The sequence below is a fragment of the Salvelinus alpinus genome, chromosome 4 (genome assembly GCF_045679555.1).
Source record: "Salvelinus alpinus chromosome 4, SLU_Salpinus.1, whole genome shotgun sequence".
NCBI classification, from domain to species: domain Eukaryota; kingdom Metazoa; phylum Chordata; class Actinopteri; order Salmoniformes; family Salmonidae; genus Salvelinus; species Salvelinus alpinus.
In genome coordinates this window covers 20,347,852-20,366,139 of record NC_092089.1, presented here as the reverse complement: position 1 = coordinate 20,366,139, position 18,288 = coordinate 20,347,852, and the positions used below count along the sequence as shown (strand labels likewise).

General features: G+C 41.1%; 2 protein-coding genes across 5 annotated transcripts in view; one reads left to right on the top strand and one right to left on the bottom strand.

Annotated features, from left to right (window-relative positions):
• Positions 1-6,970, top strand: part of LOC139572987 (uncharacterized) — a 33,193-nt gene extending 26,223 nt beyond the window's left edge. Inside the window, exons 1-6 of one of the 2 annotated variants that reach the window (XM_071395930.1) lie at positions 91-248; positions 697-895; positions 3,472-3,591; positions 4,055-4,111; positions 4,884-5,003; positions 5,130-6,970. In XM_071395930.1, coding sequence (XP_071252031.1) covers positions 716-895; positions 3,472-3,591; positions 4,055-4,111; positions 4,884-5,003; positions 5,130-5,228 — 576 coding nt within the window. In that variant the 5' untranslated portion in view covers positions 91-248; positions 697-715 and the 3' untranslated portion in view covers positions 5,229-6,970. Of the gene's footprint in view, positions 1-90; positions 249-696; positions 896-3,471; positions 3,592-4,054; positions 4,112-4,883; positions 5,004-5,129 lie in introns of those variants that run through there. The other variant, XM_071395931.1, reaches the window with a different exon arrangement.
• The window catches only part of LOC139572986 (pleckstrin homology domain-containing family G member 4B), a 91,614-nt gene continuing 79,632 nt past the window's right edge, over positions 6,307-18,288 (bottom strand). Inside the window, exons 20-25 of one of the 3 annotated variants that reach the window (XM_071395927.1) lie at positions 18,065-18,242; positions 16,798-16,914; positions 11,319-11,591; positions 10,629-10,885; positions 10,029-10,104; positions 6,307-8,313 (exon numbers count right to left, since the gene is read on the bottom strand). In XM_071395927.1, the coding sequence (XP_071252028.1) occupies positions 10,060-10,104; positions 10,629-10,885; positions 11,319-11,591; positions 16,798-16,914; positions 18,065-18,242 (870 nt within the window). In that variant the 3' untranslated portion in view covers positions 6,307-8,313; positions 10,029-10,059. The remainder of the gene's footprint in view (positions 8,314-10,028; positions 10,105-10,628; positions 10,886-11,318; positions 11,592-16,797; positions 16,915-18,064; positions 18,243-18,288) is intronic. The other 2 variants (XM_071395928.1, XM_071395929.1) reach the window with 2 other exon arrangements.

The window sequence follows — 18,288 nt, the reverse complement described above, 5'->3', positions numbered from 1 at the left end:
GACAGAGAGGGAGAGAGAGAGAGAGAGAGAGAGAGAGAGAGAGAGAGAGAGAGAGAAAAGAGAGAGAGAGAAGAGAGAGAGAGAGAGAGAGTGGCCATTGTGGTCACAGTTTAGAAGAGCTTCCTCCACGTCAACAGAGGAAATGGTGAGAAGCTAAACATTACAGGGAGCAGACACAGTGATGCTGAAGAAGGCACTTCAAGACCATAGTTTTAGGGGACAACAGTACGAGCATTAAATCAACTCTGGTGAGTGTGAATGTGAGAAATGTCAATATAATAATAGTGATAGTTTTAATGTAAATGTTTATCATATGAATACAGTTGTCAATATTTTATGTTAATGATCTTCTATGTAAAAGAAGGCGAGACACTCTGATTTCTCTCACAACAGTTTCAAGCTAAATGTAGGCTATAATGACTGTTTTGATAGGATGATGATGAGGATGATGATGAGGATGATGATGTTGATGATGCTGTTGATGATGTTGATGATTATGATGAGGATGTTGATGATGATGGTAGTGGTGATGACGATGAATTCAGGAGATAAAAACATGATCAGGACTATTTTAGATTGTTGCAATTAAAGAAATAGATGAAGGGTATACAGTGTATATATATATCAAACTGTTATGATTGCATTATAACTTCAGAAGTTAATACTCATCAGCGAAACAACATCATATTCCCACAGGTATTGTGACTGAGACGTCATGGCTTGTGCAGACATCCCTATGGACATCCTGGGTCCTGAGGCTGAGGAGGAGGAGTATGAGGAGGCCGGGGACCAGAGAGGAGAACCACTGATCAAGTATTACCAAGCAACTGAACTAATGCCTGCTCCCAAAGGACCACTCCATGACCTGTTGCTGAAGCAGCCTGCCGTGTTGGGGGTAAGACCATAGATACTAAGAGCTCTATACAACATCATATTATACTGCTCTTTATCTATGAGTATAGATACTAAGAGCTCTATATAACACCATATTATACTGCTCTTTATCTATGAGTATAGATACTAAGAGCTCTATATAATACTATATTATACTGCTCTTTATCTATGGGCATAGATACTAAGAGCTCCATATAACACCATATTATACTGCTCTTTATCTATGAGTATAGATACTAAGAGCTCTATATAATACTATATTATACTGCTCTTTATCTATGGGCATAGATACTAAGAGCTCTATATAACACCATATTATACTGCTCTTTATCTATGGGTATAGATACTAAGAGCTCTATATAACACCATATTATACTGCTCTTTATCTATGAGTATAGATACTAAGAGCTCTATATAACACCATATTATACTGCTCTTTATCTATGAGTATAGATACTAAGAGCTCTATATAACACCATATTATACTGCTCTTTATCTATGAGCATAAATACTAAGAGCTCTATATAATCTCATGCTCTTTATCTATGGGCATAGCCGTGGGAAGTAGTTTGGGGGTGGGGGTGCTGTCACTTTTTCACCGACTACGGGACGAGTAAACGCCCAGCGCACTAATTCTATGATTTTTATATATACACACTACCGGTCAGAAGTTTTAGAACACCTACTCATTCAAGGGTTTTTCTTTATTTTTTTACTATTTTCTACATTGTATAATAATAGTGAAGACATCAACACTATGAAATAGCACATATAGAATCATGTAGTAACCCAAGACTCAGCCTTTACAGTGTCTCTGTTATATGTTAAGTGGACATGCACAGTGAGGGGAATTTATAAGAGGAACTAATGCAGTTATTAGTATACTGGTTCATGAGAGAAGTGTGAAAGTCTATTTTGAATGGGGAACTGTTAACCAAACGTTTTTCTTTTAACAGAATGTATACTGTCTCATGAGTTCTCATGATTCCAGGCATGCATGAATGCCGATCTCAAGTTTATGGATAGTTTTGTCTCCATAGTTTGGACCTGTGTGATATTTAAATACCTTATCATTTAAGTCCTGTATTATATACTGTGATATTTAAATACCTTATCATGTATTATACACTGAGATATTTAAATACCTTATCATGTATTATATACTGAGATATTTAAATACCGTATCATGTCAGTCATGTATTATACACTGTGATATTTAAATACCTTGTCATGTCAGTCATGTATTATACGCTGTGATATTTAAATACCTTATCATGTCAGTCATGTATTATACACTGTGATATTTAAATACCTTATCATGTATTATACACTGTGATATTTAAATACCTTATCATGTATTATACACTGTGATATTTAAATACCGTATCATGTATTATACACTGTGATATTTAAATCCCTTATCATGTATTATACACTGTGATATTTAAATACCTTATCATGTATTATACACTGTGATATTTAAATACCTTATCATGTATTAAACACTGTAATATTTAAATACCTTATCATGTATTATACACTGTGATATTGAAATACCTTATAATGTATTATACATTGTGATATTCAAATACCAGGGTGTGATTAGGGTGGGCATTCTAGATTTTCTGTTTCTATGTTGGTGTGTTTGATTCCCAATCTGAGGCAGCTGTCTGTCATTGTCTCTGATTGGGAATCAGATATAAGTTGTCCGTTTCCTTTTGGGTTTTGTGGGATCTTATCTTCGTTTGTTGCTTTATGTACGACTAGCTTTACGTTCGGTGTGTGTTCATTGTTTTTTCCCGGTGTTCCGGTCATTTATCATCCGACGACGAGTGTAACACTTCCCTTTTTTAGAGCATCTGTCGTCATTAAATGTCAATTAATAAATAACTACCAGACCCAAATGTAAATGTTTAAAATGCATTAAATATATGACAGGACTGTATAACAGTTAACTATATAAATATATGACAGGACTGTGTAACAGTTAACTATATAAATATATGACAGGACTGTGTAACAGCTAACTATATAAATATATGACAGGACTGTATAACAGTTAACTATATAAATATATGACAGGACTGTGTAACAGTTAACTATATAAATATATGACAGGACTGTATAACAGTTAACTATATAAATATATGACAGGACTGTGTAACAGTTAACTATATAAATATATGACAGGACTGTATAACAGTTAACTATATAAATATATGACAGGACTGTATAACAGTTAACTATATAAATATATGACAGGACTGTGTAACAGTTAACTATATAAATATATGACAGGACTGTGTAACAGCTAACTATATAAATATATGACAGGACTGTGTAACAGCTAACTATATAAATATATGACAGGACTGTGTAACAGTTAACTATATAAATATATGACAGGACTGTGTAACAGCTAACTATATAAATATATGAATATATATGAATTTAAAGAAGTGTATGTTTAGTTAGAATGGTCTTGCTTCTGGTGGCACAGAAATGCATTTCACAGAAAATACATTTATGGATGATAATTAATTAAGGTTAATTTGTGAGGGTTTGTGTTTGCAACAGTCTTTGCAGATGACGAGCGGTCTACTCAGTGTTGCAGTAGGAGTTGTGTTTGCGGCAACTCGGGAGGCGAGGCATTCCCTTTTAACCGTGTTCAGAGTCGCACCCTTCACTGGACTACTAGTGAGTAGTGGTAGCATTGTCTTTTAATCGTTACATGTTATTTGTTTTAACATCGAGGATCACTTTGGAAATACTGAAAGTCTTTTGATGAAGGTTTTCAAGAGTACTACTCTGGGGTCAAATTCACAGCTTGTTGGATGCATATATTGTTTTTACCCACAATTCAATAGCACTGACTGAAATTTAAGGGTGAACATGTTTTACATGAACTTCTGAATGTCATCTTCTTATTTCAGTGTATAATATACTGGTCATGTAACTATCACTAAATTAGAATTTAAGCAATTAAGTAAAATCAATTAGTAAAAAACTGTTCACCCAAGTTTCTGTTCATTAAGCAATAGTAAAATATTGATTAACACGCTTATAAAACCTATTGATAATTGCTGTCAATGTGAGGACCTTTAAATGTTATCCTTCTCTTCTCTCTCTCTTCTCTTCTCTCTCTCTTCTCTCTCCTCAGTTCTTCATCGCTGGGTTGTTATCCAACCTGTTGTTCAAATTCCCCAGACTATTACCTGTAAGTCAATAGTATTACCTGTAAGTCAATAGTTTTACCTGTAAGTCAATAGTATTACCTGTAAGTCAATAGTTTTACCTGTAAGTCAATAGTATTACCTGTAAGTCAATAGTATTACCTGTAAGTCAATAGTTTTACCTGTAAGTCAATAGTATTACCTGTAAATCAATAGTTTTACCTGTGAGTCAATAGTTTTACCTGTAAATCAATAGTTTTACCTGTGAGTCAATAGTTTTACCTGTGAGTCAATAGTTTTACCTGTGAGTCAATAGTTTTACCTGTGAGTCAATAGTTTTACCTGTGAGTCAATAGTTTTACCTGTGAGTCAATAGTTTTACCTGTGAGTCAGTAGTTTTACCTGTGAGTCAAATAATCGCAATGCAGAAATACCCAGCGGGCAAAACAGATTGAACTACAACCAGATTAACATCATAATCGCTGCATTGGAACCAGTTTTGCCCCCTGGGTAGATTAGATTACGATAGATTAGTTTAGATTAGAAAACCTTTACACAATATAATGTACATTGGGATACAGACAACATCACAAATAAAAAAACAACAGATCAGCAAGCAGTTAAATGTTTTAATTGATTAAAGATTTTTTTAAAGTGTTTATACATTGACTGTTCTGATATTCATGTTTATATTAGACTAGATTTACTAAAAACCTTGATTGAAACCTTGGAGGCTTTGATGAGTTTCATGTCATTTTAACACACAGTAGCCGATGGTAGAAGGTCCATGTAACGCTCTGTCTTGTGAATCTGTAGGTCTGTCTGTGTGTCAACATTGGCAGCATGGTCGTAGCAGGAGTTGGAGGAGTGTTGATATGCGTTGACTTGGGCATGGACATGCCTTCCTGGGATTCCAATGTTCAACATCATATAAAGGTTATTAGTTATAAAAGTAGATTTTTGTTCTCATCAAAGTTGACGTACTGTAGTAATGGGATATGACAGCATCATGCTTGATGAAGGTCTGTCCCTGACAGTTTTGTTGTTGTGTTTCTGTAACAGCTGGAGGTGCTGATGCTCTGTGTGTTGGTCATGGAGGTGACCCTCTCTGCTGTCCTCTCCTTCTGGATCCGGGGAGCGAAACGCAGCCATTCACCGTGAGCTGTTATCTGTCTGACAACTATTCATGGACGACCACATCCAAATAGATTGACATTTAAAAAATAAAATGATAGTGAGCGAGGATGACAATGGGGAAATGCTGTGTCAGAGGGCAGCAGGGAGTTATCATTATAATGGAGTCTCTATTTGATTGTAAATGAACCACCATCTGAATATCCAAGATAGAGAGTACTATTGTTTAGCTTCGACCATCAGTGTTTAGCTTCGACCATCAGTGTTTAGCTTCGACCATCAGTGTGTGCCTCAATGTATGAGAAAGTACAGCAGCCTCAGATATCTTTACCCACTATCCATTTTTTGACGGCCCTAAACCTATCTGTGGGTTTTAGAGTACTGTCTCAACCTCGGTGATTGCCTGCCTGCCTGCCTGCCTGCCTGCCTGCCTGCCTGCTGCGAGTCCTGTCTGTGTGGTTCTCTCTGAGCAGGCTGGTTGTGGTCTAACACACACAGCGTAGCTACACGCTCCACTCAGACTGAGAACAACAGTCTTGTGGTCAAAACTAGAACGCGTCCCAAATGTCACCCTATTCCCTATTTAGTGCACTACCCTACCCTGACCAGGGCAGGGTAGTGCACAACAATGTAGGGAATAGGGTGCCATTTGGGACACGCCCGTATTGTGTTCTCTGAGGTGTCGAGGCAACCATTCTTCATTAGCGTTGCCTCCTCATTGGTTCGTTGTTCCCTATTCCAACCAGTATCAGTTCTTCCTGTGTGACTCTATCTATCTCAGTGTGTGTGTGTGTGCAGCGGTGTGTTTGTGGTTAATGATACGAGTGTGTCTGTATCTAGCAGTAGCGTTGGGCGCTAACTGTAAAGGCTGACAGCATCAGTACATAGCTTAGGCCGACCAGTTGACAGTTTGACACAGAGACATTTAGAAACTAAGGCCCGTTGTTGCTGTTTTCAACTGATACGCTCACATCTAACAGACTCTGTTATCCAGAGACAGTGCTTTGCCTTGCTCGCTTCAAACACTGGAATTGTTGTTTGAGTAAAAATCATTTCCATATTAGGCATTGGGAAAAAGCTGAAGTAATATCATGTCAGATGTCGCTGTGGTGCTAAAAATCAAAGAGCTTTTTAATATCCTGTTTAATACTCTGTACAGAGAGACACATAGTACTGGTAACGATAAGAACAGCCAGAGAGACAGGGAAATGGGGAACAGCCAGAGAGACAGGGAAATGTCACTTGTTCTGACGCCTCCATCACACCGACAGTGTCATCGTGCTAAATGTTACGCAGCATCATCTGGATATGTGTGTCACAACAGTTCAACATTCACCTTCTGTTACCGTTTCTGTCAAGCCGTCTACTCATACAGTTTGACTCATACAGTTTGACTCATACAGTTTGACTCATACAGTTTGACTCATACAGTTTGACTCATACAGTTTGACTCATACAGTTTGACTCATACAGTTTGACTCATACAGTTTGACTCATACGTTCTATAAATCCAACGGTTGCACCACACAGACCGTACTGTATCTGCCTCTGCAACGCAATGCTGCAAGGCAAACACAGTGTTCCATTGGAAATGAATGTACTTCTGGTGTACCAAAATGCAATGACACTGTCGCTGTGATGGAGGCGTTAATCAACAGAATAGCTGGTGGTGAATCCCCACTAGCGTCTGTCTGGCTGTCTGCTGAGTACTTTCCATGTGTTTGCTTCCTTGAATAAGACTTAATAAAACAACTCTTCTACATTATAAACAGTGATACATATCTAGTTCATTAAAACACATATACAGTCAGAACGTGACGTACCAGCATTGGTGAAACTATTTCTTTAAGTACTGCGTACATAGCAATGTCAAATTTTCAATACATCGTTATGAAATGCCAAAGGCCATCAGTCTCAGCGGCGAGTGTTTGTTGTTTGTCTGTTGTTGTCCGAGTTGTCTGTTGTTGTCAGAGTGGTCTGTTGTTGTAAGAGTGGTCTGTTGTTGTCAGAGTGGTCTGTTATGCGTCTGTTATCAGAGTGGTCTGTTGTGCGTCTGTTGTCAGAGTGGTCTGTTGTTGTCAGAGTGGTCTGTTATGTGTCTGTTATCCGATTGGTCTGTCGTGTGTCTGTTGTCAGGGTGGTCTGTTGTTGTCAGGGTGGTCTGTTGTTGTCAGAGTGGTCTGTTATGTGTCTGTTGTCAGCGTGGTCTGTTATGTGTCTGTTGTCAGAGTGGTCTGTTATGTGTCTGTTGTCAGAGTGGTCTGCTGTTGTCAGAGTGGTCTGTTGTGTGTCTGTTGCCGGCGTGGTCTGTTATGTGTCTGTTGTCGGAGTGGTCTGTTGTCAGAGTGGTCTGGTATGTGTCTGTTGTCGGAGTGGTCTGTTGTGTGTCTGTTGTCAGAGTAGTATGTTGTATGTCTGTTGTCGGGGTGGTCTGTTATGTGTCTGTTATTTTCAGAATCTAGTAGAGTCCAGTAGAGTCCAGTAGAGACCTAGTAGAGTCCAGTAGAGACCAGTAGAGACACAGTAGAGTCCAGTAGAGACCAGTAGAGTCCAGTAGAGTCCAGTAGAGTTTAGTCGAGACACAGTAGAGTCCAGTAGAGACCAGTAGAGACCAGTGGTCCAGTAGAGTTTAGTCGAGACACAGTAGAGTCCAGTAGAGTCCAGTGGAGACCAGTAGAGACACAGTAGAGTCCAGTAGAGCCCAGTAGAGACACAATAGAGTCCAGTAGAGACCAGTAGAGACACAGTAGAGTCCAGTAGAGACCAGTAGAGACCAGTAGAGACACAGTAGAGTCCAGTAAAGACCAGTAGAGACACAGTAGAGTCCAGTAAAGACCAGTAGAGACACAGTAGAGTCCAGCAGAGACCGAGTGGAGACCAGTAGAGACATAGTGGAGTCCAGTAGAGACCAGTAGAGACACAGTAGAGGGCCCAGTGTTACAGGCGTCACTGAGCATGCTTAACAGGATAGAGTCCAGTAGAGTCCAGTAGAGACACAGTAGAGGGCCCAGTGTTACAGGCGTCACTGAGCATGCTTAACAGGATAGCTTCCTCACTCACAAGTCCTTACTGATCCTCCGTAACACCAGTTCTCAGTGCAGTAGCCTCACAGCTAGAAGAGGAAGACACATTGACAGGGTTAACAAAAAGGATTTACAAACTGTCAAACATTGCAAATGTCCAACCCCAACTGTCTGGTTACTACTGAGCTAGAGAAAGGTTGATTTAACATTACTGTCTGATAAAAAACATGAGCTGGCGCACGCCCAGAATAATAGTTTGTGTGGAGGCGCTGACTAACGGCGAATAAACTATCAAAATAAATAAAGTTGCACACTCCATGTATAAACTCCCAGCAATTTAATGGGTATTTACCAACGTTTCAGCATCACTGTGCCTTCCTCAGGGTGATGTCATGAATACTTGAACCAGGTTATGTTGACACACAGTGCAATTAGTGTAACCAATGATAGTAGTGAGGGGTGTGTCATAATGATTAAGTTAATTCAAATTAATTAGTGAAACTGTTAAAAAATAGTATATGGCATATTAAATATTTTATGCTATTGTTATCATATAGAAACATAATGGAATATTGTACATCATATTAGCATCAACATTCATTTTTGTTTCATTCAATTTCACATAATAATTTCGTATTTCATTTTTGTTACATGTAATACTGGTTCAACCTTAATATATAATGAACATCATCAACAGAGGGAACATATTAGGTGTACGCTAATAAGCTGTAAAAAGAATTGTTCAATTTATAAGACTTGTTCATAAAGGAAAATGTGTTCATAAGAAGGGCCTGAGATCCAAGTCAATATTCAGACCACTAGGGGTCAATTAAGGTTGAACGAGTATTACATGTAACAACAATTAAATATTAAATTATTATGTGAAATTGAATGAAACAATAATGTATGTTGATGCTAATATGATGTACAATATTCCATTATGTTTCTATATGATAACAATAGCGTAATATATTTAATATGCCATATACTATTTTTTAACAGTTTCACTAATTAATTTTAATGAACGTAATCATTATGACACACCCCTCACTACTGTCATTGGTTACACTAATTGCACTGTGTGTCAACATAACCTGGTTCAAGTATCCATGACATCACCCTGAGGAAGGCACAGTGATGCTGAAACGTTGGTAAATACCCATTTATACATGGAGTGTGCAACTTTCTTTATTTTGATAGTTTAACATTACTGTCTAACATCTAGACTGTAAATCTATTGACTAGGCTCCTTCTATGAGTACTGTCATAACATTTTATTATAACAGATTTCTGCACCAATGATCTGCTGCCCCCTAGCTGCTGAGCTAAGGTATGAACAACAAGTGAACCTATCACCAAGGATCTGCTGCCCCCTAGCTAGACCTGAGACCTGAGACGGACCAGAACCCAAAAGCTTGACACAACAAATCATCCATCACTAGGACACGGAGTGTTAACTGGTCAGGTCACATGGTCAGGGGAAACTCCTGGACCAACACAGCAGTCATTTAACCCTAGCAGGACACTGCCATGCATACACACACACACACACACACACACACACACACACACACACACACACACACACACACACACACACACACACACACACACACACACACACACACACACACACACACACACACACACACACACACACACACACACACAAAGCATGTTTGCACACAGATTTGTATTCATGGTACGGACAGAGGGAGATCCCCACAGTTGTTAATGAGGCTGTGAAGCAAACAGAACACCACGACACAGACCACGCTCACTCTGGCCAGACCCAATTACTTACTGAGCTAAACAGCCCTCTCTCTCTCTGTGAGTCAGACTACTGTAGAGAGGCCTATTGTAATATGAGAGGTCTTGCTCTGGCAAAAACAAAACAACACACAAAATGCTGGTGAGAGAGAAACCAGGGAGAGCCAATGGCTGCAATGTTCACTCTTCACTCCACTGGAATGACGTGATTGATTGGACAGGATGATGTTGGATGACAGATAGTGGGTGGGTTAGGAAACCTCTGAATAAACAGAATCCTTCATGTCCTAGTGTATAAAAACCTTCAGAAGATACTTCACTTCAACAGAGAGTATTCAGCAACCAGCACAATAACAGAGATCTTTCACCTACCCACCAGACCTGGGTTCAAATACTATTTGAAATCTCTTAATGACTTTGAGCGTTTGCTCTAGTCTGCCTGAAGTGCTTGAGCCTATTCTAATAATCCATTAAGCCAAGCAAGATCAATCAAGCACAGATTAAGTATGATCAATCAAGCACAGATTAATTATTTGAAATGATTTCATATAGTATTTGAACCCAGGTCTGTTAGCTACTTTAAACTTGTCTACACAATGTCACTATTATGTGTAAAAACCACCATTCTACTCACTGCTGTGATGAAGGTGCTGCCCTGGGCTTGGAGGACCTGGTCCTTAGGGAACAGGGCTGGGGGAGGGGCCATCTGAGGGTGGGAGGAGCCAGGAGGCGTGGACGAACACAGGAAGGAGGAAGTGGAGTCGCTGGGTAAGGCGTCGATGATGATGTTGGGGCGGCCGTGGCCTGGGACAGGGAGGGTGAGGCTGCTCATCCCCGTCACACTGTCACTGGAGGTATGCTGGGACGACGTCTCCCCCGAGCTCTCTGTGACTGTTGGACAACACACAGACGATACAATAGTCATTTAGTTTAGGGAGACTTTCAGGGGGACAGAGAGGAACATGACCACAGTTTCAAAGAGGACTTAGACATCCTTAGTAATGTGTTAGGGACAAATGCTGTTAAGGACAGTAAGACACTTTAAGATGAGGACATGGGATGCATACCAAATGGCTCCCTATTCCCTATATAGTGCACTACGGTTGACCAAGACTTATAGGGCTCTGGTTAAAAGTAGTGCACTAAATAGAGAAGAGGGTGCCATTTGGGACTCAGACATGGATACCTGTTAGGGCCTGCCTGCCTGCCTGCCTGCCTGCCTGCCTGCCTGCCTGCCTGCCTGTCTGCCTGTCTGTCTGTCTGTCGCTCGCTCGCTCGCTCACTCACTCACTCACTCACAGAAGGCTGCCTGTCTGTCACTCACTCATAGAAGGCTGGCTGCCTGTGTCCTGTTCCAGCTCGTCCTCCTCAATGCAGTCGTAGGGCCAGTGGCTGAAGGAGGGTACGCTGCTCGGGGGGTAGGGGTGCTGGTGGGCAGGCGAGGGGTACAGGTGCAGGTTGAGGGAGCCCAGCAGTGAGGAAGAGGACTGGGAGGAGGAAGAGGAGGTGCTACTGTTGGAGATGGTGGAGTGAGGCCGCTTAAAGGGCGTGGAGTGGTCGAAAGAGGACACCGCGATGGACGCCCTGGTCCTGGACTCTGGAGGGAGAGAGGGAAAGATTAGGTAGAGAACATGAACATTTCACTGTACACTTTTCTATCTATGGATCATGTCTCCATGGAAGGAGGTATCAGGTTACTCCGGGACAACCTCAGAACACAGCAGGTATCAGGCTACTCCGGGACAACCACAGAACACAGCAGGTATCAGGCTACTCCGGGACAACCACAGAACACAGGAGGTATCAGACTACTCCGGGACAACCACAGAACACAGGAGGTATCAGGCTACTCCGGGACAACCACAGAACACAGGAGGTATCAGACTACTCCGGGACAATTACAGAACACAGGAGGTATCAGGCTACTCCGGGACAACCGGAGAACACAGGAGGTATCAGACTACTCCGGGACAACCACAGAACACAGGAGGTATCAGACTACTCCGGGACAACCACAGAACACAGGAGGTATCAGACTACTCCGGGACAATTACAGAACACAGGAGGTATCAGGCTACTCCGGGACAACCGGAGAACACAGGAGGTATCAGGCTACTCCGGGACAACCGGAGAACACAGGAGGTATCAGGCTACTCCGGGACAACCACAGAACACAGGAGGTATCAGGCTACTCCGGGACAACCACAGAACACAGGAGGTATCAGGCTACTCTGGGACAACCATAGAACACAGGAGGTATCAGGCTACTCCGGGACAACCACAGAACACAGGTATCAGGCTACTCCGGGACAACCACAGAACACAGGAGGTATCAGGCTACTCCGGGACAACCACAGAACACAAGAGGTATCAGGCTACTCCGGGACAACCACAGAACACAGGAGGTATCAGGCTACTCCGGGACAACCACAGAACACAGGAGGTATCAGGCTACTCTGGGACAACCACAGAACACAGGAGGTATCAGGCTACTCCGGGACAACCACAGAACACAGGTATCAGGCTACTCCGGGACAACCACAGAACACAGGTATCAGGCTACTCCGGGACAACCACAGAACACAGGTATCAGGCTACTCTGGGCCAGCGACAGATTACAGTTCTAAAGAGTATACACACAACACTGTCAGTGAGGTAACGTTAGAGGAGAGGACAATACACTAGCCAGACAGTCAGTCTAGCATGAGGTAATGCAGAGGACGTTCCTATTCTTCCTCTTGTTTGTCTAATCTGAGCTGTTTGAGTTGTGTTTGAGTTGATGTTACATTGTGTCTAGTGTTGGAGTTGATGTTACATTGTGTCTAGTGTTTGAGTTGATGTTACATTGTGTCTAGTGTTGGAGTTGATGTTACATTGTGTCTAGTGTTGGAGTTGATGTTACATTGTGTCTAGTGTTTGAGTTGATGTTACATTGTGTCTAGTGTTTGAGTTGATGTTACATTGTGTCTAGTGTTGGAGTTGATGTTACATTGTGTCTAGTGTTGGAGTTGATGTTACATTGTGTCTAGTGTTGGAGTTGATGTTACATTGTGTCTAGTGTTGGAGTTGATGTTACATTGTGTCTAGTGTTTGAGTTGATGTTACATTGTGTCTAGTGTTTGAGTTGATGTTACATTGTGTCTAGTGTTTGAGTTGATGTTACATTGTGTCTAGTGTTGGAGTTGATGTTACATTGTGTCTAGTGTTTGAGTTGATGTTACATTGTGTCTAGTGTTGGAGTTGATGTTGATGTTACATTGTGTCTAGTGTTGGAGTTGATGTTACATTGTGTCTAGTGTTTGAGTTGATGTTACATTGTGTCTAGTGTTTGAGTTGATGTTACATTGTGTCTAGTGTTTGAGTTGATGTTACATTGTGTCTAGTGTTTGAGTTGATGTTACATTGTGTCTAGTGTTTGAGTTGATGTTACATTGTGTCTAGTGTTGGAGTTGATGTTACATTGTGTCTAGTGTTGGAGTTGATGTTACATTGTGTCTAGTGTTTGAGTTGATGCTACATTGTGTCTAGTGTTAGAGTTGATGTTACATTGTGTCTAGTGTTAGAGTTGATGTTACATTGTGTCTAGTGTTTGAGTTGATGCTACATTGTGTCTAGTGTTGGAGTTGATGTTACATTGTGTCTAGTGTTTGAGTTGATGTTACATTGTGTCTAGTGTTTGAGTTGATGTTACATTGTGTCTAGTGTTGGAGTTGATGTTGATGTTACATTGTGTCTAGTGTTGGAGTTGATGTTACATTGTGTCTAGTGTTGGAGTTGATGTTACATTGTGTCTAGTGTTTGAGTTGATGTTACATTGTGTCTAGTGTTGGAGTTGATGTTACATTGTGTCTAGTGTTGGAGTTGATGTTACATTGTGTCTAGTGTTTGAGTTGATGCTACATTGTGTCTAGTGTTGGAGTTGATGTTACATTGTGTCTAGTGTTTGAGTTGATGTTACATTGTGTCTAGTGTTGGAGTTGATGTTACATTGTGTCTAGTGTTGGAGTTGATGTTACATTGTGTCTAGTGTTGGAGTTGATGTTACATTGTGTCTAGTGTTTGAGTTGATGCTACATTGTGTCTAGTGTTAGAGTTGATGTTACATTGTGTCTAGTGTTAGAGTTGATGTTACATTGTGTCTAGTGTTTGAGTTGATGCTACATTGTGTCTAGTGTTGGAGTTGATGTTACATTGTGTCTAGTGTTTGAGTTGATGTTACATTGTGTCTAGTGTTTGAGTTGATGTTACATTGTGTCTAGTGTTTGAGTTGATGTTACATTGTGTCTAGTGTTGGAGTTGATGTTACATTGTGTCTAGTGTTGGAGTTGATGTTACATTGTGTCTAGTGTTGGAGTTGATGTTACATTGTGTCTAGTGTTGGAGTTGATGTTACATTGTGTCTAGTGTTTGAGTTGATGTTACATTGTGTCTAGTGTTTGAGTTGATGTTACATTGTGTCTAGTGTTGGAGTTGATGTTACATTGTGTCTAGTGTTGGAGTTGATGTTACATTGTGTCTAGTGTTTGAGTTGATGCTACATTGTGTCTAGTGTTAGAGTTGATGTTACATTGTGTCTAGTGTTAGAGTTGATGTTACATTGTGTCTAGTGTTTGAGTTGATGCTACATTGTGTCTAGTGTTGGAGTTGATGTTACATTGTGTCTAGTGTTTGAGTTGATGTTACATTGTGTCTAGTGTTTGAGTTGATGTTACATTGTGTCTAGTGTTTGAGTTGATGTTACATTGTGTCTAGTGTTGGAGTTGATGTTACATTGTGTCTAGTGTTGGAGTTGATGTTACATTGTGTCTAGTGTTGGAGTTGATGTTACATTGTGTCTAGTGTTGGAGTTGATGTTACATTGTGTCTAGTGTTTGAGTTGATGCTACATTGTGTCTAGTGTTGGAGTTGATGTTACATCGTGTCTAGTGTTTGAGTTGATGCTACATTGTGTCTAGTGTTGGAGTTGATGTTACATTGTGTCTAGTGTTGGAGTTGATGTTACATTGTGTTTAGTGTTTGAGTTGATGTTACATTGTGTCTAGTGTTTGAGTTGATTGTGTTTGTTTTGTATTCTTTGTGTACAAAATCAAGAAAAACATTGATTAGAAAACAGACCGGGAGGCTGGGTAGAAATTGAGTGCAGAACGAGTAGAGCTAAATGTTTTGTCATTCTTGAGGTAGCTAGTTACCATTCATTAAGGTCTGCAGGTATTGTTGAGGTAGCTAGTAACCATTCATTAAGGTCTACAGGTATTGTTGAGGTAGCTAGTAACCATTCATTAAGGTCTGCAGGTATTGTTGAGGTAACTAGTAACCATTCATTAAGGTCTGCAGGTATTGTTGAGGTAGCTAGTAACCATTCATTAAGGTCTGCAGGTATTGTTGAGGTAGCTAGTAACCATTCATTAAGGTCTGCAGGTATTGTTGAGGTAGCTAGTAACCATTCATTAAGGTCTGCAGGTATTGTTGAGGTAGCTAGTAACCATTCATTAAGGTCTGCAGGTATTGTTGAGGTAGCTAGTAACCATTCATTAAGGTCTGCAGGTATTGTTGAGGTAGCTAGTAACCATTCATTAAGGTCTGCAGGTATTGTTGAGGTAGCTAGTAACCATTCATTAAGGTCTACAGGTATTGTTGAGGTAGCTAGTAACCATTCATTAAGGTCTGCAGGTATTGTTGAGGTAGCTAGTAACCATTCATTAAGGTCTGCAGGTATTGTTGAGGTAGCTAGTAACCATTCATTAAGGTCTGCAGGTATTGTTGAGGTAGCTAGTAACCATTCATTAAGGTCTGCAGGTATTGTTGAGGTAGCTAGTAACCATTCATTAAGGTCTACAGGTATTGTTGAGGTAGCTAGTAACCATTCATTAAGGTCTGCAGGTATTGTTGAGGTAGCTAGTAACCATTCATTAAGGTCTGCAGGTATTGTTGAGGTAGCTAGTAACCATTCATTAAGGTCTGCAGGTATTGTTGAGGTAGCTAGTAACCATTCATTAAGGTCTACAGGTATTGTTGAGGTAGCTAGTAACCATTCATTAAGGTCTGCAGGTATTGTTGAGAGACAATTCCAGCTTGCTTCATGAAAGACAAGTCATTTGATTCTGAATGCTAGCGAATTAGATGACTTTGGTTAAGGCTGCTGCACTGGAATGTCAACGGGAAGCGTCTGTACGGCCCTGACTCCACCTGCTGCGTTAACGTCAACATCCTTTGATATCTGACACGCACCAAATCACCTGCGACAGACACAAGTCCAGACAACCTCATTCCTCCAAACAGGACACTGTGTCAGTACATAAGAGCTGCCTGGTGCAGTACGAGTGTAGATGTAGACTTTGAGAGGATATTTCAGCTGGAACAGAACATCTAAAGGGAGAACAGAGGAGATGTGCTCTGAGATGCTGGGATGTTGTGATTCAGTCAACTTGACAACGCACCCCTATCCTGGGAGAGAGAGCATTTACATATCAGCCTTTCTCATCAGCAGCTGCATTGGCAGAAATGTTGTTGAAAGTCAAATTCAGCAAACAGAGAGAGAGAAAGAAAGAGAGACAGAGAGAGAGAGAGAGAGACAGAGAGAGACAGAGACAGAGACAGAGACAGAGAAAGAGAGAGAGAAAGAGAGAAAGAGAAAGAGAGAGAAAGAGAAAGAGAGAGAAAGAGAGAAAGAGAGAGAAAGAGAGAGAAAGAGAGAGAAAGAGAGATATAAAGAGATATTGATTTTGTGGATTTTGTATGCTAACCTCACAAAATGAATTTCCAGGTAAATGAGGTTATCATAACATATCGTAGAGACAGCTCACCTGACCCCTTCATGATGTAATCAATGGCTCGGTCACTAATGGCAGCATCACTAGGCTTGATGTCCATGAAAGGCTTGCTGCCAATCCCCATGGAAACCATCTCTTTCAAGCGTACCTCTGTAGTTAAGAGAATAAACACGTTATGACCCTCAATCAGACCCACAATGAGAGGTTCCATTTGATGTACCTGAGGTTGACTGATGTTGACTTGAACTAGAACCAGACATGTCACCTCTTAATGAATAGTACAGAAGATTATCAACACAGGCCTCAGGTCAGACAAGAGACATGTCACCTCTTAATGATTGGTACAGAAGATTATCAACACACGCCTCAGGTCAGACAAGAGACATGTCACCTCTTAATGAATGGTACAGAAGATTATCAACACAGGCCTCAGGTCAGACAAGAGACATGTCACCTCTTAATGATTGGTCCAGAAGGTTATCAACACAGGCCTCAGGTCAGACAAGAGACACATCACCTCTTAATGAATGGTACAGAAGATTATCAACACAGGCCTCAGGTCAGACAAGAGACATGTCACCTCTTAATGATTGGTCCAGAAGTTTATCAACACAGGCCTCAGGTCAGACAAGAGACATGTCACCTCTTAATGATTGGTCCAGAAGGTTATCAACACAGGCCTCAGGTCAGACAAGAGACATGTCACCTCTTAATGATTGGTACAGAAGATTATCAACACAGGCCTCAGGTCAGACAAGAGACATGTCACCTCTTAATGATTGGTCCAGAAGGTTATCAACACAGGCCTCAGGTCAGACAAGAGACATGTCACCTCTTAATGATTGGTCCAGAAGGTTATCAACACAGGCCTCAGGTCAGACAAGAGACATGTCACCTCTTAATGATTGGTCCAGAAGGTTATCAACACAGGCCTCAGGTCAGACAAGAGACATGTCACCTCTTAATGATTGGTCCAGAAGGTTATCAACACAGGCCTCAGGTCAGACAAGAGACATGTCACCTCTTAATGATTGGTCCAGAAGGTTATCAACACAGGCCTCAGGTCAGACAAGAGACATGTCACCTCTTAATGATTGGTCCAGAAGGTTATCAACACAGGCCTCAGGTCAGACAAGAGACATGTCACCTCTTAATGATTGGTCCAGAAGGTTATCAACACAGGCCTCAGGTCAGACAAGAGATAAAGAGGAATCACTTGTTCCATAACACAACAACAGAGATGATGAGCTCGTGTCCAGATATGACCCACGACTCCCCCTCCGTGGTCGTGGTTCCTCACCCCTGTTCCGTAGCGCCTGCCTCCAGAGGATCTTTCCGATGATGGCGGTCCACACGGCCTTGACGTCTCCGGAGCTGGCCTGTAGGATGAACGTGTCCTGGGACTTCCTCCTCCGGAACCAGATCTCGAAACGCAGCCCGCTGTCGCCCACGCTCTCTGTCATCCCTATCTCTGCCGTCTGAATGAGTAGCCAGAAACAACTTTACAGGAAAACACTGACTGTG